Genomic DNA, 25,057 nt, shown 5'->3' with positions numbered 1-25,057 from the left:
TCGGCTGAAACCATTAGATTGATGTATTTACGTAGTATATAATATTATTAACTAGATGATGACATTATTTAGTATAACATATGTATGTTAAATACAATAGAAAACACTTAATAGAATTGTTTACGCACGAAAGCCTCGCGGAGTCTCAGGTATTCTTTTTCAGGAGATTCCTGCCAAGTTTTAGCAACAGGGGGCCATGCTGTTGTGCCTCATCCCAATTGAGTAGATTTGCAGGCAATTATTTATAACAAAACATTGGGGATATTTGACCAACACCAGTTACTCTACTTTGTTTAGCTATGGGAGAAATCCAGAGGCTTCAGAGAAAGCCCACGCAGAACAGGGGGAGCGAGGGGGGGGGGGGGGAGAACGTACATACTTCACACAAAATGCCACTCGAGTCAGGAATCGAACCCAGACACTTTTTTTGCTGCGAGGCGCAAGTGTGGCTACTGCGCCATGACACTGCCCTATCAAGGAATATTCTAGGACCTTCATGGTGGGATATGACGTACTGCAATACCGGTGGTTTTCCTGCACATATCGGCACCTTTTTCAAAACCGCTCTTAAAACACTGGGTCACAGCGTCGTTCGCTTTTCATCTTGCGATTGCCACCCGTCCTGGTTTTCCAAGGACATCCTCTATTTGTGGAAGAAGTCCTTGGAAATCCGCAAACCTTCCCGGTATTACAAAAAAGTGTAAATTATACGCTACTTATGGCAATGCATTTACCTTTACATTCCTCCCCTATTTTGGAAGCGTGGGATATTTTCTTATCATCCACTGCAGTAATACCCCGATTTATGTCGTTTCGCAAATACGTCGGTGACGTTATTAACGCCACGGCCTGGATTTGAGTCGCCTCAACCCCACACTGACGTCGCCGACAGCGTCGTCTGCCCCTGCTCGTATCCATCGCCTCTCAGCCTTCGCCTCCACCTTCCCCGATTTGCGTCGTTTCGATATTCGTCGCTGCAACTTTCAGGAACGCATCCCCCGACGCAAACCGGGGCATTACAGTACCGGAATAATGTCCCGGGTTTTTTTTACATCTCAAACGTGGCAACCCTGTCACCCCCCCACTCTGTCCCCCCCCCCACTCTGTCACCACCCCCACTCTGTCCCCCCCCACTCTGTCCCCCCCCACTCTGTCCCCCCCCCACTCTGTCCCCCCCCCACTCTGTCCCCCCCCCCCCACTCTGTCCCCCCCCCACTCTGTCCCCCCCCACTCTGTCCCCCCCCCACTCTGTCCCCCCCCCACTCTGTCCCCCCCCACTCTGTCACCCCCCCCACTCTGTCCCCCCCCCACTCTGTCACCCCCCCCCCCCACTCTGTCACCCCCCCCCACTCTGTCCCCCCACGCTCTCACTCGGTCCCCCCCCGTCTCCACTCTACCCCCACCCCCACTCTACCCAGCCTCCCCCCCCACTCTGTCCCCCCCCCCGCCCCCATTCGCCCCCCCCCGCCCCCACTCGGTCCCCCCGCCGCCCCCACCGTCCCTCCCCCACCCCCACTCTGCCCCTGCCCCCCCCCCCCCCGCCCCCCACAGTATCGCGCCCCCCAGTGCTCGTGTACGCGTTGGGGGGCTCCGTGTACGCGGTGAACGCCGACGGCACGGGGCAGCGGCGCCTGGCGGACCCCGCGTGCCCCAGCCTGCTGCTCGCCTCGCACCCGGCCGAGGAGCGACTCTACTGGGCCTGCGCCAGCTCGCACGCCGTGCAGGCGGTGCGCGTGGATGGGACGCAACATCAGGTTCATCAACAGCAGCAGGCTCCTGCTGCTGCTGCTACTGCTAGTGGAGCAGCAGCAGCAGCAGCGGCAGCGTCACCAACAACGACACTATCATTGTGATGATGCCCATCGGGATTATCGTCAGCAGGCAGAAGGATGGATCATGACCACTATTGCTATTATCGTCGTAATTATTCATCATCATTGTTCGGTACACTATGCAGTGTTGAGTAGCGTTTCCATCGTCATCAATCATCACCACGATTGTTTGATAAATTACTCTATAGTTTTGAGATACTGTTTATACATTATCGCCACCACCAAAATCAGACATGATCATCATCATCATCATGTTTTAGACACTTTATTGCTTTGAAGATTGTACACATCATAGTCTCTCATATTATTTTCAACATCATTGTTATCCTTAAACATTTCCTCATTCAAGACACAGCACACTGTATACGTGCGATCATGTGAGATCCGAGCTCTTGTTAACAACCTGATGATGCTGGATGTAATCTCCGCGGAAACGTCGGATACAAATGTATCTAAATGTTCCTTGCCCTTTAAAAACACATTCTAGTTTCGCTAATTAACAAAATTTATTTGCATATTGCCCACGTGACAACTTGATTTTACTGGCTTTGATCGGGTGGTGGAGGGTTACCGTTAAAAACTCTGACATTATACCTTTACACGATCAAAACACAAATGCAATTATGAAATCAGCAGTAGCACAATACAAAAAAATGGGGAAAGATACCAAAAAATGTATTTGCCATTGGCAAATAAATCCAGATGGGGGCACGGGAACCTGGCTGATCTTTCAGCACCATGGACAGATCCTTGCTCCAATCCTGCCCACCCATTGTTACACTTGAGGAAAGCTTTTCGTTGGATCCACTTATGAAGGAAATTACGATGGGTCCCATGCATTGACAGAAACACAGCCGCAGCGATTGCATAGAATGAGAGTCCCGTAGGGAATAGTAGTAACTAGAAGACGTGTGACCTCTATAACTTGAGAAGCAATGGGCTGATATCGATCATTTTAAATTAGCACATGCAGACAAATCCTTTGACTCCCTACACATAATCACATTGAGTTTAGGCAAAAATCTATTGAAAACTGCTTTAGGTGCTGTTCAACCTTCCCTTCCATTACAGTGCAGTGAATATAAAACCTCCAAATCAATGTAGGCAGTGTCACATGAAGAAACACATTTAGAAATGCAACGGGAAGCACACCACTCTTGATTAATTAAAATATGTTCGTCTTTCCACTTAATCATTTGACAACCAACATATAGAAGCAATACATCAAATATCCACAAATAGAATCCCTTGACAACATTCAAATGTGTCTTTTGGACAAATGTAAAGAGAGGGAGAGAGGCTGGGGGGGATTACAAGCCATTGATCATTTTTTACATTGCAGCAAATCCATGACAACTGCAGACATCTGGCAGCGAGGAAACGCCACCAAAAATTCCACACCGAGGCTAGTTATTGTACCACTTTACTTGGCGTTTATAAAATAAAAAAATTGGGACACTAACTTGTCATTAATGTACTAACCACGTTAATATATTTGTGCTTTCGTCACAACAGAATGTTCTGCTGGTGAACGGAGCCATTGCTGGGCTAGCTCTTGACTGGGTTACGAATAAAATCATCTGGAGCGACAGAGACAAGGGGACAATTGAAGAGCATGACCTGGGCAGTGGCGTCAGGAGGCGGCTCGTGGAGAAAGCCACTCTACCCACCATCCTGGCACTCGACCCCATAAACAAGTACAAAATGACGTTCTATTGTGAGAAGTCTCGTATGGGACACGCAGATGGAAAACAGCATTGCTGGTGAAAATAATTTTCGTGTGTAACAAACTTTTCGTTTTCTCCTCCCATCAGGCACAACATTTACCCGAGTCAATTTGTCTTTGTACAGGGGTGATTACATAGTCCTGTGATGTCCTTTTCCAGGGCCATTGACTGACACAAAGTGGTATACTGCTAGCTGCAGAGTTTGGAAAATTACATCCATAGACATCCGAGTACACATTTAATGCCCCCCAAAAGATCGTCGTACGTGAAACAAACAAAAAATAGTTTAGCAAATTACGTGAAAAAGAAAAAATCATGGATTGGGTTTTTTTTGCAATCCATCATTTGTCACCAGCTTGAGACGATCAACCTCGCTACACTTGAGAACCTGGTTTAAAGAAGAAAAAAAAATCAAGTTTGAGCGGCCAGATTTGAAGCCAGCGTTCTCAGCTTCCCCGGTTCGGCGCCCAGACCCCCCCCAACCCCACCGACCTCTGAGCCACCCAATCGCCCGACCGCCACCGTGACCCCCCCCCCCCCCCACTGTGACGCGCGCGCCCGTGTGCTCCCCCGCCAGGCGCTTGTTCTGGGTGTCGGACAGCGCCACCGCCCCCGGGATATGGCGAAGCAGCCTGGAGGGCTCGTCGCCGTCGCGGGTCCAGCGTCTCGCCACGAGGGCCACGGCCCTCGCCGTCGACCCAGGCCCTCGCCGCTTCTTCTGGGCCGAGGGCACGGGGGGACCGCCAGCGCACGGCTTCATCCGCTCGGCGCAGTACGACGGCAGGAACGGGAAATCCTTCAGGCTGCCCACGGGGTATGAAGCACCTCCCCCACAACCCCCTCTTCCGCAACACCCGAACCCATCAGAAAGCCCCCTTCTCTCTGCTGACCCAAGGAACTTAATGTAAATTTGGAAATGTACAGCGTGGTCCAGATGTCTTGTGACCCCCCCACCCCCTACCCCCCCACATTTAATTCTCTAAAACTTAATATTGAAAGACAAAGTTTATTCAAACATGAACCAATTTGCAAAGGAAAAATATGTGAGGGGCCAAATCTTTTGGGGCGGGTCACAAGACATCTGGACCACCCTGTACTGTACTCAATAAAGGGTCCCCGAGCCTCAAGACTCGGGTCTCAGGAGGGTCCCGAATGTGAGAGGATAAAATTCGATGCCGAGAAACTCACGGCACCCGCTCGTCGAATCCGCCAAATGGAACCCATTGCTGCACTGCCATCTGCTGGCCACCTCCCGGCATACGAGCAGTGATGGGGCTCAGATGGGGCACCGTCGACTTGCGAATGAATATCTCGCAAGTAAAGCCCGATTCACTTTTTCCTCCTCCCACAAATGTACTATAACCCTTGTCGTCGTGAGGGTTAGGTTCAGCTTACAGCCTCGAAGACCCGGCTCTTGTCAAAAACCGCCTGTTGCCGCCGGAACGCTCCTGGGTTCATGTTGCGCTCCTCTGCACTTGAACACCTCACCGACCCGCGGTTTATCTGTTTTGACTCGGCCCTTTTGAGATACGTGAGAGGCCCCCTCCACACCTCTCCCACCACCACCACTGCTGTCTTGCAATTGGCTCATCGTCCTCACGATTCGGGGTGGGTCACCTGTATCCCACCCGTGGGCTTTAATTGGCCCTCTCCCCCCTGGCTTTTCATCAGCACTGATCGACACCTCTGACAAAAAGGTGGCAGCTATAATTGCGTGAGCGGCAGGCAGATCTGTCTGGACCAGTTCTACCCTCATTGGTTAAACACGGAGACACGGGCTTGGCCTGTTCATTGATGCCGTGACAGGGAGCCAAGACACGGGGGCATAGTACAGTCCAATAATGTTTTTTTACTGAAATACCCTCCGCAGCCCCACAGGAGCCTATATAACCTGTTAGTAAGCATGGCGATCGCCCATTCCAACGCTATCCAGGCTCAAGGCTGCTTAGCTCCCGACAGCTGACAGGTCAATGGCGTCTTTGCGAAACCTGTGTCAGCGTGAGCCTCGGTGTGGGACTGAAATCCCCAAAAAATGCTCTAATTAACCTCGATAGCTGTCCTCGGTTTGCTATGGGGAGTGAGCGAATCGGTCAATAAGTCTCATAAAACCGGGGGTCCGTCCCTGCAGTCCAATTCAAGATCACCACGTGTCGTCTCAGCTGTCCAAAAATAGAATGGCATACTGTGCCATACTGTAGATGCCTTCATCTCACCGAGTGTTAATTATAGAGTAATATTATAATTTGAAACTGAATAGCTGAGGTTAATCGCTGTGTTCGTGTGTTCGATGCTTCATGCATTGCACTGTGTGTCGTGCGTGCATGTCGTGTGCATGTCACGTGCACGTGTGTGTGCGTGTCATATATGGGGAACGGCAGTGTTGTCGAGTACGACAAAACTTCGCCGAGTTCGATTCCCGGCTCACTGACAACCTCACCAGCGAATATCTAAACGGAGTCTGGGCTTCCTCTAGGTCGACTCAGCCATAAAAAACATAGCTGCCGTGGTGTGTAAACATCAGCACTGGGAAGACAAAGGCCGCCGGGAGTGGTGTCGACCTTCATAGGTGCTCGCGAACAAAATTTACCCACAACAGTCTGTGAAGTTTTATATGGCGGGATCCTTGTCTTCATCATCATCGTGTGTGTGTCATATGTGTTCCTGGCATTCGTCTGTGCATCGTATGCGATGCGTCCGATGTCACACGCGTGACTTACGTAATGTTCCTTGCCCGTGCGTATCATGCGTGCGTTCGGCGTGTTGCTGCTGCTGCTGCTGTCTGCATCGTGTGTGTGCGGGCCGCGTCTTGTGTGTTACCCGCTAGCTCCCAGCCGGCGGGGTTGGCCGTGTGGGCCCGGGACATCTACTTCGCGGACGGGGCCACGTCCACCATCGTCCGCCTGGACAGGAGGACCGGCGGACACACGGTGTCCGTGGTGCCCGGCCCGCCCTCCCTCCGCCTCGGGGCCATCAGCCTCGTGCCGCAGGACCCGCGCTCCCAGGCGACAGACCCAGGTGCGGCCGGAGATGATGTTAACTCCCTCGCCCGGGGGTGTGCAGGAGGTTTCGTGGGGTTCGATCCCCGACCTTGACGCCTGCTGTACATATTGCAGTTTGAGTGTGGATTTTTGTCCGGGTCCTCTGGTTTTTCCCTCCACATTTAAAATAAACGTCACACGTTTAAGATTATTTGGCTGCTATAAATTTGCACGCGATGAGCCACTCTGCTGAGCTTATCATGTGGCCAGGTCGCCTTTAAAAAAGAGCTATATAGCACAGTGGGCCTTACCTGGTAAAATAAAATAAAAACATACTTTATAGTACGTACAGTGTGAAAGAAGTTCAACTTACGTAGACAGAGTGTTAGTTTCACGAACCAAATACTGATTTATAACGATGATGATGCGTTTGTGCTTCAAATATTTTCATAAATCTCTGCAAGTTAAGAGTTCAAAATGAGAATTACACTTGTTGGTTGATGTTTTTTATTACTATCATTTTAGAACTGCAGCCGTTCCTATTGTTCTCCAACGGCGTGCGAATGATGAGGATCAACTTTGACGGCTCGGGGTTCCGGAGCATCAGGGAGGGCCTGAGCGTGGGGCAGGTGGCGGCTCTGGACTACGATCCCGTTGAGCGCAAGGTACCGGGCGTGTGGAGCCAAGACACTTCAGTGCCCCGGGATGGAGATCTTTGCCGTCCTGGCTACCCCCTTCTATCCCCCCCTAGTGGGAGGCACGACAAGCTCGCTGTGACGCTATCCACATGTCCCATCCCATTCCCTGCTGCGCCGCCGTGCCTTGCTTGCTGATCGTTGTGCGCCTGCCTGGCTCGCTACTTCAATACCGAGGGCTCGTAGATCAACCGCGTGGAAAACTGGGACCAATCAAATTCATCACCCACCCCGCCACCCCCAACTCCCAATAATTCAATTTTTTATTTTAAAATCTTTCGAATATTTTTTGTATTTTAAAATTTTGGTAATAAAACTCGAAAAAGAAAACAAGAGAGTTTAGACATTGCTAACACTATAATATTCGCATGATAAATGTTTTTGGCCGTAATTTCATTCTGAGGATCAAAGGTCACACGTAGGTTGTTACATAGCTCATCATCAATTTTATTTATGGTTCCTCCTGGTCAGAATGGGCCCTTCCTTACTGCACTCTGATGAAGATCACTCAATTGGTCTGACTGACGGACTCACAAACGGACACATAATGTTTCATTAAAACAAATATTTGGATAAGGATTTGGATAAATTAAATGCTTAAATGTCACACATCTCAAAGCTCCCTACAAACCAGGAAAAAGTGGAAATGAAATAAGACAAACGAAGACAAGAAAACACGTTTTAGAACAAAGAGTGAAGGAGAATAGACTTAGGTAGATTAGTTTGTGGTTTAACTTTTATATTTAGTCAAGGAAGTACAACCTTTTGCAGAATTTTATTTTAACAAAAACAGAACATCATTATATGCCATGGTGTGGTATGGTCATATTAGATAGCACGCGGTTTAGTGATAACGTCATGCAGATGAAATTTTGGAAGGCCCCAGAAAAGAGACATGCAGTTGCCGTGAAGAGATGCGATGAAGGCTCCTACGATGATGCTGGTCTCAATGGCTCCATTTCTGCGTGATCCACCCACGCCGCCTTCGAGTGACCGTATATTACGAACGGATACCCGTCGTAGCTGACGTTCCGCTTCCCTCGCCCCCAGGTGTACTTTGTGAGCTCTGCCACGCGGAGCATTGAGAGGATGGACATCGACGGCAGTGCGAAGGAAGTGCTCGTGGCCTCCAACCCAAGCCTCCCGCTAGGCCTCGCCGTCGACTGGCTGCACAGGAAGATGTACTGGACCCTGCCCAGGTGTGCCCGCCCGCCCGCCCGCCCGCTCCCAAAATGTTATCACCTCCGATTGGCACGCTCGGCTACGTACGGTGCGAAAGAAGTTCAACATACATACTTACGTGTTCCGTGTCACGTCATGAGGTGCCACGTCCGTTCGTACCTCTCGCATAGCAGTGCATCGCCACGTTATCTAGTAACGGCCCCAGTCGACCGTCACTCAGCGGGCGGTCGCTCCTTCTCCTCTGCTGGCCCCACTGTGTGGAACTCCTTCCCACTCAGCCATCGGTGCTGTCAACTCCCTTCCCTCGTTCAAGTTAACGTTCAAGACCTTCCCTTTATCCTCCGCCTGTGTATGACCGCCTCTCTCTATCACACGAGAATCGCCTGCTGTTTCCTGCCCATGGTGTAGAGATGCGTGCGCGTTCAGGCGCCGTGTAAATACACGTCGTGTCATCCAGCAGCACTAACACGTCACGTGATGTTCTCCCGCAGGGTTTTCCGAATCGAAATGAGCAACCTGGACGGCTCGGAGAGGAGGATATTTTTTTCGCAGGCCGGCGCGCGGCCCCGCGCTATAGTCGTGCACCCCACAGTTAGGTGAGTTCGGTGCTACGAGCTGGTCTCATCGCTCCATCTCCACGGAGGTCGGTCCTCTCGGGGCACATTGCCCCTTCCTTGAGCCGCCGCAGCGTCGTTTGTCTTGACCACGAGCCATCGTCCCAGCTGGTGACGTGTCCTCCCCAAGCCCACTCGCCTGTCCTCATCGGTCAATGTGATGGGTCTATTTTCTCTATTCCATTTGCTCTTCACTCTTGCCTCACAGTGTAATTTCAGGCAATGCATCTCTCTTGGCATCTTGGCACAATTTTCAGCTCCTGTTCCAGATGAGCTAAACATTTTTATAAAGACTGAATGATGCACAATACATTTCAGGAGTCTATCTGCAGTTGGTGCTCGAACGCCAATGGGCCATCATATTCATTCTCTCTAGCAGATTAAAAAATATATTTTTCTTTTAGCAGCTAAGGTCCACTGAGCTTTATCACTTTTTTTTTCAGAAGCGACTTGGCCACAAATGACAGCCCAATGGAGTGGCTGATCACGTGGAAATACTCGAATGCATGATTCTAAACGTGGAGGGAAAAACCGGAGGACCCAGAGAAAAATCGACGCGACCACGGGGAGACATTGCAAACTCCAAAATATACAGCAGCAGGCGTCAGGGTCGGGATTGAACCCACAACCTCCTGTATACCTGGCGAGGTAGTTAACATCTCGCGACCGCAAGATGACGAGGGCTGAGCATTAGACGTGTTACAATTCACCCCTTCCACTGTCCTCCCCAGTTTGGGGTCACGACGTGGTCTGAGAATTGATCCCACGTTGCAACGATCCATCTAGTTCTTGCACAAGCGCTCATTTCACTGCTCCATCTCCACGGTGCACGTCGACTTGTGTGGTTGCTTCGTGTGGCGGTCTTAACAGTTAGTCTTAACAGAAATGCTTTTTATGGAACCATGAACAAAAAGTTTTGCTTTTCTCGTGGAATTTCCAACCACTTTTTTCTACGGACTTTCTATGGATCATTAAAAAAACACAGGTTTACGTGAACGGGGATTCTATGTCCCCCCCACCCCCCCATCAGCATCAGAATCAACTTCGAAGAGCGAATCTACGCATCGTGGCCTGGCGAATCTCATGCCTGTCAACCCCTTATTGGTGCCTACCTTATTACAGACCAATTCAGACCTTATGGGTCACCCCGTGCCCCTTATAAATCCCAACGTTCACCCTACAAAGTCCCATCACAAGGGAGAAACGCAAACAAAATAGACACAAAAAAACATTTTGCCCCTTTTTGAAACGGCTGTATGCCGTACGCTGACCCGAAAACTCAATTTCCCTGTACATGAATACGGAGTAAACCGTACGGGTCGACAGCCATGGAATCTAAATCTGGCCCCTGCCCACTGCATGCGTTTGCCTTGACAGCCGTGTTTTCTGGACGGAGGTGGGAGCGCGCCCGCGCGTGGCGAGCGCGGCGCTGGACGGCGACGCGGTGAGGGAGGTTGCGCGGGGCTTGCTGGCGGTGCCCGCGGGTTTGGCCGTCGACCGCTGCTCGTCGAGGCTCTTCTGGAGCGACCCGCGGCGTCGCGTCATCGAGGTGGCCGCGCTGGACGGCACGGCGCGCCGCACGCTCGCGCAGACCGGCGCCGAGGGTGAGCCGCCGTGCCGCACGCGTCGAGGGGCGTTTCGTACAAATCGTCCTCATTGTCGTCGTCCTCGTCGCCACGAGCCGCGGTCCATGTCCGTTGCCACGCGTGAGGGGCCTCCCTAAGCTGCCGAATCGCCCATCTCTCACGGTCCTGTGCACGAGCTGAGTTCGCTGCACCATCTCCGTGGCGTTCGTCCTCTAGGGCATGCCTACGGCTGCCACTTCGTCGTTCGTCTTGGCCGCCGGCCGTCATAGCATGCTGTCTAGCAGCTGCATTTATATACACCCTGTAAATCACATTCCGTATTCGTAGCGCTTTGGCACAGTTGTTAGCACGTCGAGCTATGACCCGCGTGGTCAAACGTGGTAAAGCTATGCCCGTGACTGACTTAAGAGTGGAAAGGCATTTGCCCCAGTGGCGTAGTAGCTACATCACAAGCTCAAGTGGGGCCCCAATATTTGATTTGTCTCGCACCTGGGCTATATATCGCAGCTCCTCTTGCCTAATCCACACCGTCACTATCACGCTCCCGAACATTTAACACCGTAGGGGCGCTCCGTCTTCACAAAATGCAGCCACGTCTAAACGAAAGCATTTTCATTAAAATAAATGTAAACCGCATTTGAAATGAGCTTTGTTCTTTTACACCGTTGTTGAAAACATCTCTCGTGGTAGTTGTCAAGGGCCCCCCCCCCTCCAACTCGTAGCTTTGGCTGCCGGGGGGGGAGGGGGGGGGCAAGGCACCCCCTGCCCCTGAGGCGACTGGCTCACTCAAGCACATCGATAACGGGCGGTGCAATCTCTTGAGAGCCACCCGCGCCGCTGCTGCTGACGACGACGACCGTGACGACGACCGTGATGATTGACCGTGACGACGACCGTGATGATTGACCGTGACGACGACCGTGATGATTGACCGTGACGACGACCGTGATGATTGACCGTGACGACGACCGTGATGATTGACCGTGACGACGACCGTGATGATTGACCGTGACGACGCTCGCGACGGCGGCGGCCGTGACCTCGCGCCTGCGTCTGTGCGCGGGTGAGCAGCCGTGGACCAGCTGGCGGTCTACAGGGACAGCGTGTGGTTCACGACGCTGGCGCGGCGCACCGTCGTGCGACTCGACAAGCACTCGGGCCGCCGCCTCGTGCACATGCAGGGAGACTCCATGCGGCCCTCGGCCATCGTCGCGGTGCCGCCCGTCCCCAAGTCCGGTGAGCGGCGTGCGGCGCGTGGTTGGCATTGCGCAATGGGGGGGGGGGGGGGCCCAGGGGGGGACGTGTGGGCCGCCCCCCCCCCCGATGCGAGGAGCTAAATTCATCTCCGGTGCCTGTGGGCTCCCTGCGGGGCAGCGTGGGCCCCGGTGCGGTCGCACCACCTGGCATCGCACGACGATGTCTCGAGTGGGCGCCCCCCCCCCCATCCTCGCCCCCCCCCCACCCCACACGGTCGCGGGGGCCAGCCTGGTGCTCGCGGCACGATGTGAAGCCAATTAAATGGTTGCAATGAACATTTAGATTTTTGCGTGCTGTTCAGCTTTCGCGTGCTTTTTTGGAGCAGGGTTCCTTAAAAAAATAAAAAATATATTCTCAAGTTCACCATACACGCAGTGCGCCTTAATAATTAACTTTTTCGTGATTTATAGAAAAAAAATTCTGTACACATGTGATGGTAATGCTACTTACTTTTAGAGCTTCCTCGAATGAACAAAATAGAGCATGCAAAATAGAAGAGATGGACAGTGCCTTGTTGGCACTGCTCAGTCATGACGCGGTGGGAGGTGAACGACTGCACGCCGAATGTTTACATTGTAAAGCAGCGTTCATGCATGAGTGATGAACGTGATGTGTTTTTGTGTGTGTCCAAGAATCAAACATTGTACATTCAGTGGTTTGCGTTTTTTGGCACACTGCCGATTTCAATTCCGATTTTTTTCCAAATTCACATTTATTTAATCTCAGTCCGAATGCATCGTGTAAAATCAAATTCGCAAAGCTGAAAGAATAGTAATTTGTCTTTACTTGTGAATACTGTATACATGCTTCACCCGAATATTTTTGTTTATCGAGAATATCAGTGAACACGACCCACTTTACTTGCATCTGACAAACGTGCGCATTCGAGAACACACCACATTGCCCCTTTATAACGGAACGGGTTCCACGCGGTCAAGAAGCGCACGTGCGCGTCTGCATTTGCCAACGGGACAGCTGAAGGCGAAAAGCGGTCAAACGTCCCGGCGGTTGTCGATCGAAAAACTCTCGCCGTCACCGCATTTTCCTAAAACTCTGCACGGCGAAACCTCCCGGGCCAGAGCCGCCGTTGGCACCGCCTGGGCGGGTTTCGACCACCACAACGCCTGCCGCGCGACAATCAACGCCGCGAGCGAGCGTGCGTCGGCATTTTCCGCGTCGGTGCCACCGGCGTCGGCACTCGCCGGGCGAGTGACGGTTCCTGCGGCGGACCGCCGCGTTTGTCTTGCGCCCAAAGGGACGGTCAAGCGATTCCTGGAGCTCTCCGGCGCGCAGACGGCCTGCGGCGGTCACGTCGGCGGCTCTCCTCCAGCGGCCAACGCATCGGCGCCGTCGCCGTCAATCCGTGGTGAGAAACGAGGCTCCCGCACAGGAGGCAAAGGGGGGGGGGGGGGCCCTCGCAGGAGGCGGCTGCGGCTGCAGTGAAATCGTGGACCGCCAAACCGACTGCAAGTCCGCGTCAATGTTGCGGGCCCGTGGCGCGTTTGTAAAAACATTCATTTTTTTATTTTTACCGAATTCCCCTTTTGCCAGATGGTGCTGCTGTTGCTGCTGTCGGTATTGCTCTGTCTGGATACAGCTGCTGTTCCTTTGTCTCCCTTGCGGGCGCGTGAGATTGTGGTGGTGGTGCGACTCGTCTCTGGAGAAACAAAACAAGGGGAAGATATGTGATGGTTATTTTGCGTGATCTTGTCTCGTCCGATTTCCGTGAACTTAAGGGCAATCTTAATCCATGACCTTTTATCTATGCCATCCTAAACAATATCTAATATTTTGACTAAAAATTTTCGTGACTGCAGGAATTCACATTATTTGGTGTTTTCGGTAAAGTCACGTAGATAGAATTTTTAAAAAATAAAGTGAGTGTACTGGCAGTCTATAATGTAGACACTGTAGCCTGGTTATTAAGTTTGGTGAGTGTACTGGCAGTCTATAATGTAGACTGCAGCCTGGTTTTTAAGCTCCAAAGTGCTGGGTCACAGGTGAGCGCTGCCTCTCAACAATGCCAGCTCGGCTCTCTCGCCCTCACAAAGACAAAGATCCCCCGTGTAGCCTGAACAAACTGTTGGGGCAAGTGCTGTTAGCGAGTAGCTGCACCTATGCAGGCCGGCACACGAGGGGGTAAGGTGGCCAACACCGCGCCCGTCCGCAGGGGAGACCCATGATCGGTTCAATTAATCATCACTGGTGTTGGTAGCCGTGAGCGGGAATCAAACTCCGGTGGTCGGGGTTCGTAGCGCAGGGCGCTAACCGCTACCCTACGGCCGGGTCTTTTTTCAGGTGCCACCGTTCACTAACGCGGGGTTCTCTCTCCCGACGTGTGCGGTTAGCGGCCACCAACACCGCGACCGTGGCCGACCGCGGCGACGAGGCCTCGGTTCTCCCGCCGTCCCCCGTGAGAACGGAACACGGCGCGGAGAACAACGGAACGGAGTACAACGGAACGGAGGTCGGCGAAGGGAGGGGTCCCGTGACCGCCGGCTGCAGGGCCTGCATTCCTGACACCGCCAGGCGGGGTGGATCCGACGGCTGGAACCGGACGGCGGAGCCCGGCTGCCGGGACTGCGGGAGTAAACCCCGGGGCCACTTCGCCGACTGCCCCGAGCACTTTCGACACTTCTGCCTTAACGGCGGCGACTGCTTGCTCGTCGTGCAGCTCAACAAGCCCATGTGCAAGTGAGTCGAGTGGGCGCGGTGTTCGGGCCGCACCACGAAGGGTCACGACCGAAGCTGACGACATTTTTTTGGTTTTTTTTGGAAGGCTCAGACCAGAGAGAGACACACGCCGTGAAGCTGGCAGATGCTTCTTTCCATCAGCCCTGGCATACATTTATAAGGCCACGCCCACGGAACACGCCCACTGCTCATAGGCCCCGCCTACTGCTCAAAGGCCCGCCCACCGCTCAAAAGGCCCCGCCCACTGCTCATAGGCCCCGCCCACTGTTCAGAGGACCCCTTCGTCTCGAGAGTCGAGCACGGAGAGAGATCTGAATAATTTAAACCGGGGACAAAATCCAGATTTTTTTCGTTGTTCTTGCAAATGTGCGTGTGCATGTGCGTACGTTGACCTTCTTTCGCAACCGTACGTAGCCAACCGTGCTAATCGGAGGTATGCGGGGAAGAACAACAAACGAAACACAAAAAGGCAGTTCTAAAGAAATGAGTTTTCAATCTAGATGATTTAAAAGTCCCCGGTGGCTTCCTAATATCGGAAGGAAGAGCGTTCCAGACGGACGCAGAAGCGCGCGACGAGGTGACCGTCTTTGTTCGATGGCCAGCCGAAAGCCGCTGCTGCTGCGAGGATGATCGGAGTTCGCGTGACGATGGTTCACGCTCTCTGTCGAGATGCTTCAGGGACAACCTTCCTGGAACCGATACTGCTCCGGCCATTAAAAAAAACCAGGACGTTTGGTAGCTTTTGCCAAGACCGCACCCGACGTTGAGCAGGCGCGATGACGCACTAACTCTTAATATAGCGGCTTTGCGGTGGGGTGAGTGAATCATGTTGCTGCCGTGACCTCCTGGTTACTCACACCTGCAGGGCATAGGAAGAGCTAACCATCAAACTATGAAACCGGCTTGCTGTTCTGCCCCCCCCGAAAGACATCTTGTTGCTGTGCAGGTTTGTTGTGTGCGGGAAGCGATAGCGCACCGCGCTACGAACCCGGCGACCCGGATTTGACTCCCGCTCACGGCCACCACCAGTGACCGGTCTTGGACCTCCCCTAGGTCGAATCAACCTAAAATGAGTACCTGGTGCAGTGTGCAAAACATCGCCGCTCGAGAGACAAAGGCGGCCGGGCGTGGTGGTGCTGGCCACCCACTCCCTCGTGTGCCGTGCCGGCCTTCATAGGTGCTACTCGCTAACAGCACTTTCCCCTACAGTCTGTTAAGGCTATACGGGGGATCTTTGTGCCACCCACATGGTGGCGCTATCTACCAGGTAATACATCAGACCCCTTGTCTCTAGGTTTATGTTGAACTTCTTTTGCAATGTAGGAAGCCGACCGTGCTAATCGGAGGTGCGGGGGAAGGACAACAAACTGAACAAAAATCAGTTCCAATTAAATGAGTTTTCAATCTTGATGATTTGAAAGCGCATAGCTCTCAGTGGCTTCCTAATAATCGGAAGGGAAGAGCGTTCCAGACGGCCGCAGAAGCGCATCTGAAAGCGCCGCGCGATGCGGCGACCACCGCCTTTGTTCAACAGCTCTCAGCCAAAAGCCGCTGCTGTTGCGAGGATGAGCGGAGTTGGCGTGATGATGGTTGATGCTCTTTGACGAGATCAGGGGAGGTACTGCAGGTTCGTTTGTGGAAAGCGCTTTGTGTGTAATGAGTGCGATGATGAGCGCATTCCTCTAATTAGCACAGTTGATTACGTACGGTGCGAATGAAGTTCAACATACATGCACACATACGTTACCGTGAACACCTCCGATTATCACGGTTGCAGTGCCGGATTAAGCTAGTGCGGGGCCTGTAGCATATGTTATTAAGGGGCCCAAAGCAAAATAAATAAATAAATAAATATGAAAACACACATTTTTTTACTTGCATAGTAAAGTTATTGTATTTTTTCATTTGCTATACAGCCAGCTAATACGACAAATCGTGAACCTTAAATACCCAGTCGTTCATAAAAGTTTAAGGCAGTATAGTACTATAGTAATAGAGCAAGTGCACAATCACTGAACCGGAATTGACAGCTTGAACGCATTTAGCGCAGGGCCCTTTAAAGTGCGGGGCACGTAGAATTTGCTACTTGTGCTACTACGATAATCTGGCACTGCACAGTTGGCTACGTACGGTGCGAAAGAAGTTCAAATACATACACACATACGTTCCCGTGAACACCTCCGATTAGCACGGTTGGCTACGTACGGTGCGAAAGAACTTCAACACACAACAATAATCGGCACTCGCCACGAAGTGGCGGTGACATCACCACGGCGCCTGTGCCAGGCCAGGTGCACTTTAAGGGCGCGTGAAGTGTCGAACGCCCGCCGGCAGGAAGTCACGGAACGCACTCAGGTGCCAGGGGTTGAGTGACTGAAATGACTGCCCGATGCACAACGCGTTGCCCCCTACTATGCCAACATACGTACACGCACACACGCGCGCGTACAATAAAAGCCGTGCCCCCCCGCCGCCGCTAACGCTGCCCTCTCCCGCCGCCTGTGTGTCTGGCGGTACCCGCGCTCCGCTCAGGTGCGTGGCGGGGTTTGGGGGCGAGCGGTGCTCCTCCTTCAACATCGAGAGCTACGACGCGCAGGGCGCCGGCGATCGGCAGTGGCTGGCGACGTCCCTGGCCGCCGTCGGACTCGCGCTCCTCGTGGCCGCCGTCGCGGCCTGCGTCCTCTGCATCTGCAGGTGGGGGGGGGGGGGGTCGGTGTGGCTGGCGTGGGGGGCCCTGCCTGCGGGAGTTGAAGCAGCGGCCTCTGTCTAAGTTTGACTTCACGAATCCGCTCAACCAAACCCGCTGAGTCTCTCTCGCTTGTCCCCTAACTAAACAAAAAAAACGAAAAGTATTTTTGTAAAATTGTAAACCAGGTAAGGGCCCACTGAGCTTCAGAGCTCTTTTTCAGAGGCCACAATTGGTAGCTCAACGAAGTGGCTTATCACGTGGAAATTTATGGGAGCTAAATACTGCAACCACATTTTGTTGCCAGAAAAAAGGGGAAAAACCTATTATCACTGTAACCGCATGTTTCTAAATGCGGAGGGGGGAAAAAAACAGAGGACCTTGACAAAAATACACGTGACCACGAGACATGCAAACTCCAAAGATACAGAAGTCAGGGTCGGAATCGAACCCACGACCTCCTGCATATCAGGCGAGGGCGTTAATATCTCCTAGCCACCGAGGCACCCCTAACTCGCCGTGTCCTATCACAGTCCCCGCACATCGCGTCTTTGGGTGCCGATGGCGCTCTTAATACAAGCGCTTGTCCGCAACGACGTCGTCCGAAACATGTGCAAAGCAGCATGGAGGAGGTGCACGTTGAGAATTACATAGAGACAGAGAGAGTGAATGGGAGAAAGCACGCAATGTATAGACAAAAAGAAAGTTGGCCGCTACGAGAGACGATTGATGGCGGTTTGAGATTCACTTCAGAGTGCCCTCCTAAAAGGAGGCAACATGCCCGACAGGAACGTCCACCGCCGGAGATAGAGCTTCGACATCAGCTCGTATGCAGGTGCGAGATGGGTTGGTACGTTGCAAGAAGGTGACAGATGAAGGCCTTGGGGGAGTCCGTCATCTGGCAGTGAATAGATCCTGGATAATCATGAACAGCCAACAGGCACACTGCTCGCTCAATGGAATGTGTCGCTCGGTGCGTATTCATTTTAAACGCCGGTCGTATATTTTTGCTATAGAAATATCATTGCGCATGCCCACAGGCACATGTTGATATCAGAGCTTGATAATGCCTGTAAAATTCCACGGTTAAAGTGTTCCCCCCCTCCGCCAAAGAATGAATTTGTCCCCCGCAGACTTCGAGACCAAAGCACATACACATGCACTCACATACACACACACACACGTTCATATTTTCACTTACAAAAACACACAGATATGCTCATATATATACACATGCATACCCATGCACACATAACGAGGGATGCCCTTGCTGGTTTTATTGCATGACACATTTTTTTTCACTGTATCACTTCCCCACACATGGCCACACCATAAACGCAACAAATCACTCACTCAAATTTCATCCGCTTAATCCTCCCACTTTGAATAACACCTTACTTTGTGAACAATTTTGTGGACAATTATGTTTTGTGACTTATGAAGTTTTTTTTTTCCCAGGACACCACTTCTATACATACTCATATTCACATTCATACATACATGCACACATACAAGAGCATTTAAAAAATATATATTTCCACGAGTCAGTCTGGCAGCCGCAGCACTCCGCAGTGCTTTCTGATTTAATTTCGTACTTGAGACACATTTATGTTCACGTCTAAACAGTAAATCGTTTGCCGTAACCCGCGCGAACATATTGGCACTCGAATTGACAATTTATTTTTACCGGCGCGAAGACAAGCCGTGACTTTTGCGTTCCCGAAACGTTAACCAACTAACCTTTTTTAACATAAAAACAAATATTCGCGAAATGCAATAACTGCGATGGCCGGTGGGGTGCTTTTTTATGCAAATAAATTGATCCGCCCACTTACCAAACCAAGCCTCGCCTTTAAAATGTCATAAAAAGTTTCCCCCCATCCCCACCCCAAACAAAACATTGTGTGTATTTAAGGAAATGGAGGGAGAGGACGGAACACTTAGCACAGTGGAATATTAAACAGCTTCTCGGGAAGGCAGATGGCAAGCCTGCCACAACCGATACAACGGTGAGTCGACTGATCTAGTCAACAAAAATAAAAACCACACCTTCTCAGTCCCGTAGCATCTGGCATCTCGTGGGAATGGGGGGTGGGGATAACGTGGTCCACCTTCTAAATTCTTCAAGTCATGGCATCGAATGCATCGTGGGCCCCATGCCCTGGGTTTTTCGATGCCACCCCCTGATTACTTTTTGACGAAGTCGCATTCCAGGGTTGCTGCTACAACTACCTTCTGAAATGTCATTGACTTTGTGTACAAAGTCTGTTCTCCTACAACGCGGTAGTGGTTGCGTTCCCGAAGAACAACCGCGCAATGGAAAAAAATGCGTTATAATAAATAATATATAATATAGGGGTAAAGCATGGTCCCTAATAACACGTGAGATGCGTATGCAGGACGAACAAAGACTGGGTTGCGTGGGTAGCATCGGGAAGCGTCCGGCAGTATCCCGCCTCGTGCGATGCTATGCCGAGGCAGCCGTACGACCGCTTATTCCTACTCGAGCGACGTTGTTCTGTCCGCTCAACCGCGCTATATCCAATTCGCATCCACGGAATAGAAAATGCGTTCCCACCTAATTCATTAATCACGTAAAAACACGTGTTCGAGGAGAACAGACTGTACCGTGTGCTTTTATGGTGAGGACAGAATGCAAACGGGCGGAGAGAATCCAACATCTTCTCCGTTGATCGAGTGCACGCGTTATTGGCAGTGAGCACAACGGAACGTTTTTATTATTCTTTTCTGCTCCCTGCGACGGCGATGGCGCGTCCCAAGCTGCAGCCGATACCGTAAACCGTAAAAGAACCTCACTTATTTTTTTCTGAAATGTCACCCTTCACAGCCCTCTCCGGCAGCAGCAGCCGCCGCCGAATTGAGTTTGAAAGGCGCCGAAGTGATTTGCAGTTGACGAGAAAAAGAGTGTGGGCCATTATAAATCTACCGCGAGGTGAGTTGAAACGTACGCCGGTTTTTTTTAGCGGCCACAAAAAAATGATTGCGCCGGTGTGTGTGTGTCGTTTTAGTTTTTTTTATATATCAAAACAAAAATGCTGCATGAGCTATTTTTTTCAGTTGACGAGAAATTACTTTTTTTTGCAGCCAAACCGAATTTCTACTGATTTTACAGTCGCTCAAAAGTCACCGGTGGAGTCTCGAGCATGAATAATGAAGGAACCGGAAGCTGGGATTGTTCTGCAAACAATGAGGCGTTATACAGAGACAACTGCACGTTGGAAATATTGTACTCTCCACGAATGATTGTACTCTCCGTGATGGGATTGTACAGACTCACGCTGGCGCGCAGTAGAACACCAACACTATAATGGAAGCATCCAAGAGAAGATGGACATTTCAAAATGTAACCTCAACTAACCTATTTTTTGTTTACCAGGTAAGGCCCACTGAGCTATGTAAAATATTTTTCAGAAGCGACCTGACCGCTCAACGAAGTGGCTTCTCACGTGGACATTTCTCGCAGCCAAATACTCCAAACGCGTGATTCTAAATGTGTAGGGGAAAAAAACCGGAGGGCCAGGAGAGAGATGCACGTGACTACGGAGTGAGAGAGACACGCAAACTCCAAATATATGCAGCAGGCGTCATGATCGGGATGAAACCCACGAGCTCCCCCACACCAGGACAGGGAGTTCGTATCTTGCCTCTGCAGCGCCGCTGCCAGTAGAACGGGCTGGTACGTTCCCAAGCCTACCAAACCCACACATGGCTCCTCGTGGCGGTAGGTAAGGAGGCATCGTGGGTGATGTTGGGATCAGTTCATTTCCCACCGGGTGTCATTTTCCCAAGTTTTGGTCAGGATTCTTTTTTTTTAATATTTAAAATATTAAACTTTTACCTCGTGGATGTGACAATGCAATGCTTGCGAAAGTCAGACAACCCGTAAGATAATTATCGGAGAGACGAAGGCGAATAAAACACTTTGCGCGGCTGGTGTTCTACGCAAATGCACTTAACATTGTCGTCTTCGTGGCTACTTGTACACTCATGAACAAGTTTTACTTGTGAGTTTCGGCGTCATTTTTAGCGCTGGGGAAAATGATAACGCTACGTGTTTATAGAAAAAAAATGTTTTAAAAGAAAAACCTACCGTGTTCATAGCAACTAAAAGCTGATACAGGCTACGGTGTGCGGTGACACAACAGGCTGGCTTCTGTTGATGTTGATGTACAAATTAATGAATGGAGCGCAATGCAACGCTGCGGACTGGGAACCATGGCAGCTGTTGTTGTGCACTTGAGCGCTCCACCGAAACCTCCTCGCAGCTGCAACACACACATGTAAAGGGGTCAAGAATAACTAGTGAACAATGTAAAAACTAATATAAACAGAATGCTGTTATGTGTCTCCACTGAACAAGCAATGTCGTCGTCGAGCCAACGGTCTTTTCTGAATTCCCAGACCAACGCTATCCAGCAGCAGCATAATTTTCTTAAGCAAGCAACCCCCTGTAGTGTTTGCAAACTATGAGTCTTGTTCAAAGCAAGCAAACTGGCGTTTGAGAAATCACACGAATGCTGCTGCAGGATTCATATCGGTCTGGAAAGTCAACAGGCCGATGCAGTGAGTTGTTTCTGGGTGGACACACAGAATGGTTCGCGTGTTTATATTTGTGTGTTTGCTAGGGTTGTTGTTAAGTAGTGGTCGCATAACAAAAGAAAGGTATATATTTAAAAAAAAACGCCCGGTCACCGGCTTGACACGCATAGAGAGATGTCGCAGTGGCGTAGAAGCTACATTCTCAGCTCACGGGGGTGCGGCGAATCGGTCAGGTGGGGCCCCAATCCTTTGAGTTGTCTCTCATGTTGGTTATCAAGGGGGGCTCCAACTCGTAGCTTTGGGGAGCAAGTCAACCCCCCCCCCCTCCCATGCCCCCACGCTCGTTACGCAACTGGATGAACGTGCACGTCAGTCGACGCGTTGTGGTCCTGGTAAAGGAACCGTTACTCCTTATTGTTCCGTGAGCGTCAGCGCAGACGCGTGCAGGGCAGGCGATGGCACGGCAGGAATGCCTCTCCTAGTTGATTCCCAGACTTTCTCTTCCCCCCTAAGCACAGAAGCCCTCATCCCCACCCCTCTCACCTCCCTTTCAACCAATCTGTATCTTTTGCGTATTTCCCCACCAAATCCCATCTCCTCTTTCGTACGCATGCACGTGTGTACGTTGAACTTCTTTCGCGCCGTACGTAGCCAACCGCGCTAACCGGAGATGCGGCGGGCGGGGGGGACAGTAAACGTAAACACAAAAAAGCAGTTTCTGAAGAAATTAGTTTTCAATCTACATGATGACTTAAAAGTGCATAACCACCCCCCCCACACAGTGGCTTCCTAAGAGCGTTCCAGACGCTCCGCAGGAGCGCATCTGAAAGCGCGCGATGCCAGTGGCCGTTTTTGTTCGACGTTTGGCCAAAAGCCACCGCCGTCGCCGTCGCTGCGGGTGTTTTGAGGTGTAACCGCAGGAAGCGTCCGGCGAGGGTCAAACGTGGGTACGCTCACCTCTCCCAATATCCCTTCAGCCGGGGAAGGGTAGTCCAAATGCCCGTGCCCTCTTAGAGCTCCCTCCTGTGGAGACCCTTCCACCAGCAGTGGGCGTGAGCAGGCTATTTCAGGGCTGCACCTTTGAACTGTTTAACCGAGAAGCGAGAGGGCCACGTGGTGATTCAGGCCTCGCCGTCGGGCCCTATGAAAGGTGACCACCGGGTTTGAACGACTCAACTGCAATTGATTGTTGATGCCTGAGTTTTTCTGAAACGGTAAATCGATGCTGAAAACGATGACCACTCTAGCGATTATCATTCAACAACCATAGTTATTACCCACAAATGTGCTACGACTACGCTTAATGTTAAACCGTCAATATTGTTTCCCTTGTTTGCTGAGCTAAAGGGGTAAAATCCAGCAGTGGCATCGATAATGTGTCGCTGAGATGATTCGCATGTGAAGATTGTTGTTGTTCTTACCAAATGTCCTTTCGGGTCGAGTGATGGCACAGGTGTAAGCACAATGCACTGTGAACCTGGTGACCTGAGTTCGATTCCTTGGCGAGTGATATAAGTCCTGGGCCCCTTCACCAACGCGCACTGACCAGCGTGGTGAAGTATGGCCACACAACCCCCATGACCAACAGGGAGTAGGGGGAAGGGCCTTCATCCAGCAGTAGATGTATACGGCTGTAAATTATTCTTGTTATTGTGATTACAGTCTTTTCACTGGAATAAAAAAAATAAAGTATTTTTTACTAAAAACGTACAATTTGTGTTGTGAATTGTGGCTCTATGTTTATTGACAGGATCATTGCACAAAGCATCATGGGGAAACTTGACAAGGTTACATTCTTTTGTGAATTTAATACATTAAAATTAACAGGTTCAATTCATAACATAAAGGTCAAGAGGAACATTAATTGCCTATCGTGTTTTAATCATTGATCGCTACGGTAATAATAAGGCGGTGTGTGTAGAAGAAGCTGGGCTGAGGAAAAATGGAATAATCTTGCAACGCGTCGACAGAGTAGATTTGATGGTTCCACCGTTTGAGACCAGCTGGTAAGCTTCAAGAGGGTCGAGTTCACGTTTATAATGTGGTGATGCGCGAGTATTGATTCTTAATTTGTTTATTTTGGGTTAAAAAGTGTAGTGCAGGGACGTGCGGTCAGGGGAGGCAGAGCCTCACCTGTCATACTCCAATGAAAATAGCTGTTACGAAAAGTAAAAAAAATATATATTAATATTTTTCCACTGATCTGTGTTATAAATCTTTATTTTAAGCTTTCGTGACTGCAGGAATCCGTACTCTTTGGTTCTTTTGGTAAAGTCATGTAGGTAGGAAAAAAACATATTTTTGTATTTTATTTAAGGCCGAATCGACTTAGGGGAGGCCCAGAACCGGTTCCGATATCGCTTGCCACTGACGTTATTCATGACCCAGGGAATTTGACTCGGGTCGCGAGAGGTGTGAATCGCTACAAGACGACAAAATAAGGCTGCGAAAGCGTCGTCTAAAATACTCACAGTGCGTGCGGGTGGCAGCCTACCACGTGATATTTGTTGATTCATTGGAAAAGTTCGATAACATAAGAAATAATTTTCAAGAATATAATAATAATAAAAATTACTAGATTTGTTGCACGGATTAAAATAACTGCTAAATCACGTCGAAAATCAAAAATGTATCACGAATTACAACGTGCAAGCGGCAAATATCGCGCCGCCAAAGTCAATTCCCTCCTCGTTACGCTTGGCGTATTCCTCCGGGCGTTCCCGTTTCCTCCCGCCAGGCCAGCACCCAGCGATGCGATGAGCTGTGAACATCCCTGGCGGAGGGCCCTCCTGAAAACTGGGGGGTGAGGGGGGGTCTGGAGACCGAGAGAGGCTTTGGGGAGGGAGGGGGGAAGTAATTAATGGGCATGAGATTATCGATGCGAGGGGAAGCCCTACATTGGAAGCACGCGGAGTGGCGGGAGATAGCCGCAATCTGCCGTGACGTGACCACGAGGGCGGCGGGATTTAATTTTGGCCACGGTCGCTGGGTTCTCGTTTCGCCGAAGGCTTAAATGTCTCCACAGTGTGGCGTGGCATTTTAAAGCGGACACTGCTCTCCGCATTTTGCTCTATTTACATGCAGACCGCGGACAATTGCCCATAGAAAAGCAGCACTCCAAATGCCAAATGCAGTGATTAAATAAGTATTTTTAAAAGCTACTTTTATGCAGCCACCTGTTCGAATGCTTAATTTCAATCTGTATTGTGTAATATTAAATATTTAATCATTTACAGCCAAATGCCA

General features: G+C 50.8%; 1 protein-coding gene across 2 annotated transcripts in view; it reads left to right on the top strand.

Annotated features, from left to right (window-relative positions):
- Nucleotides 1-23,524, top strand: part of LOC116940300 (pro-epidermal growth factor-like) — a 35,042-nt gene extending 11,518 nt beyond the window's left edge. The window contains exons 2-16 of one of the 2 annotated variants that reach the window (XM_032949932.2): nt 1,552-1,754; nt 3,348-3,529; nt 4,137-4,373; nt 6,384-6,574; nt 7,063-7,202; nt 8,283-8,431; nt 8,906-9,010; nt 10,406-10,632; nt 11,686-11,850; nt 13,127-13,237; nt 14,220-14,565; nt 17,098-17,259; nt 19,167-19,260; nt 20,100-20,204; nt 20,357-23,524. In XM_032949932.2, the coding sequence (XP_032805823.2) occupies nt 1,552-1,754; nt 3,348-3,529; nt 4,137-4,373; nt 6,384-6,574; nt 7,063-7,202; nt 8,283-8,431; nt 8,906-9,010; nt 10,406-10,632; nt 11,686-11,850; nt 13,127-13,237; nt 14,220-14,565; nt 17,098-17,259; nt 19,167-19,260; nt 20,100-20,165 (2,378 nt within the window). In that variant the 3' untranslated portion in view covers nt 20,166-20,204; nt 20,357-23,524. The remainder of the gene's footprint in view (nt 1-1,551; nt 1,755-3,347; nt 3,530-4,136; nt 4,374-6,383; nt 6,575-7,062; nt 7,203-8,282; nt 8,432-8,905; nt 9,011-10,405; nt 10,633-11,685; nt 11,851-13,126; nt 13,238-14,219; nt 14,566-17,097; nt 17,260-19,166; nt 19,261-20,099; nt 20,205-20,356) is intronic. The other variant, XR_004402527.2, reaches the window with a different exon arrangement.
- The last annotated feature ends 1,533 nt before the right edge of the window (nt 23,525-25,057 follow it).

Source organism: Petromyzon marinus, chromosome 8 (assembly GCF_048934315.1).
Source record: "Petromyzon marinus isolate PM22_M1 ecotype Great Lakes invasive population chromosome 8, UKy_Petmar_22M1.pri1.0, whole genome shotgun sequence".
NCBI lineage: Eukaryota > Metazoa > Chordata > Hyperoartia > Petromyzontiformes > Petromyzontidae > Petromyzon > Petromyzon marinus.
Note: the sequence above shows the minus strand (reverse complement) of the source record. Positions and strands in the feature narration are given on the sequence as shown.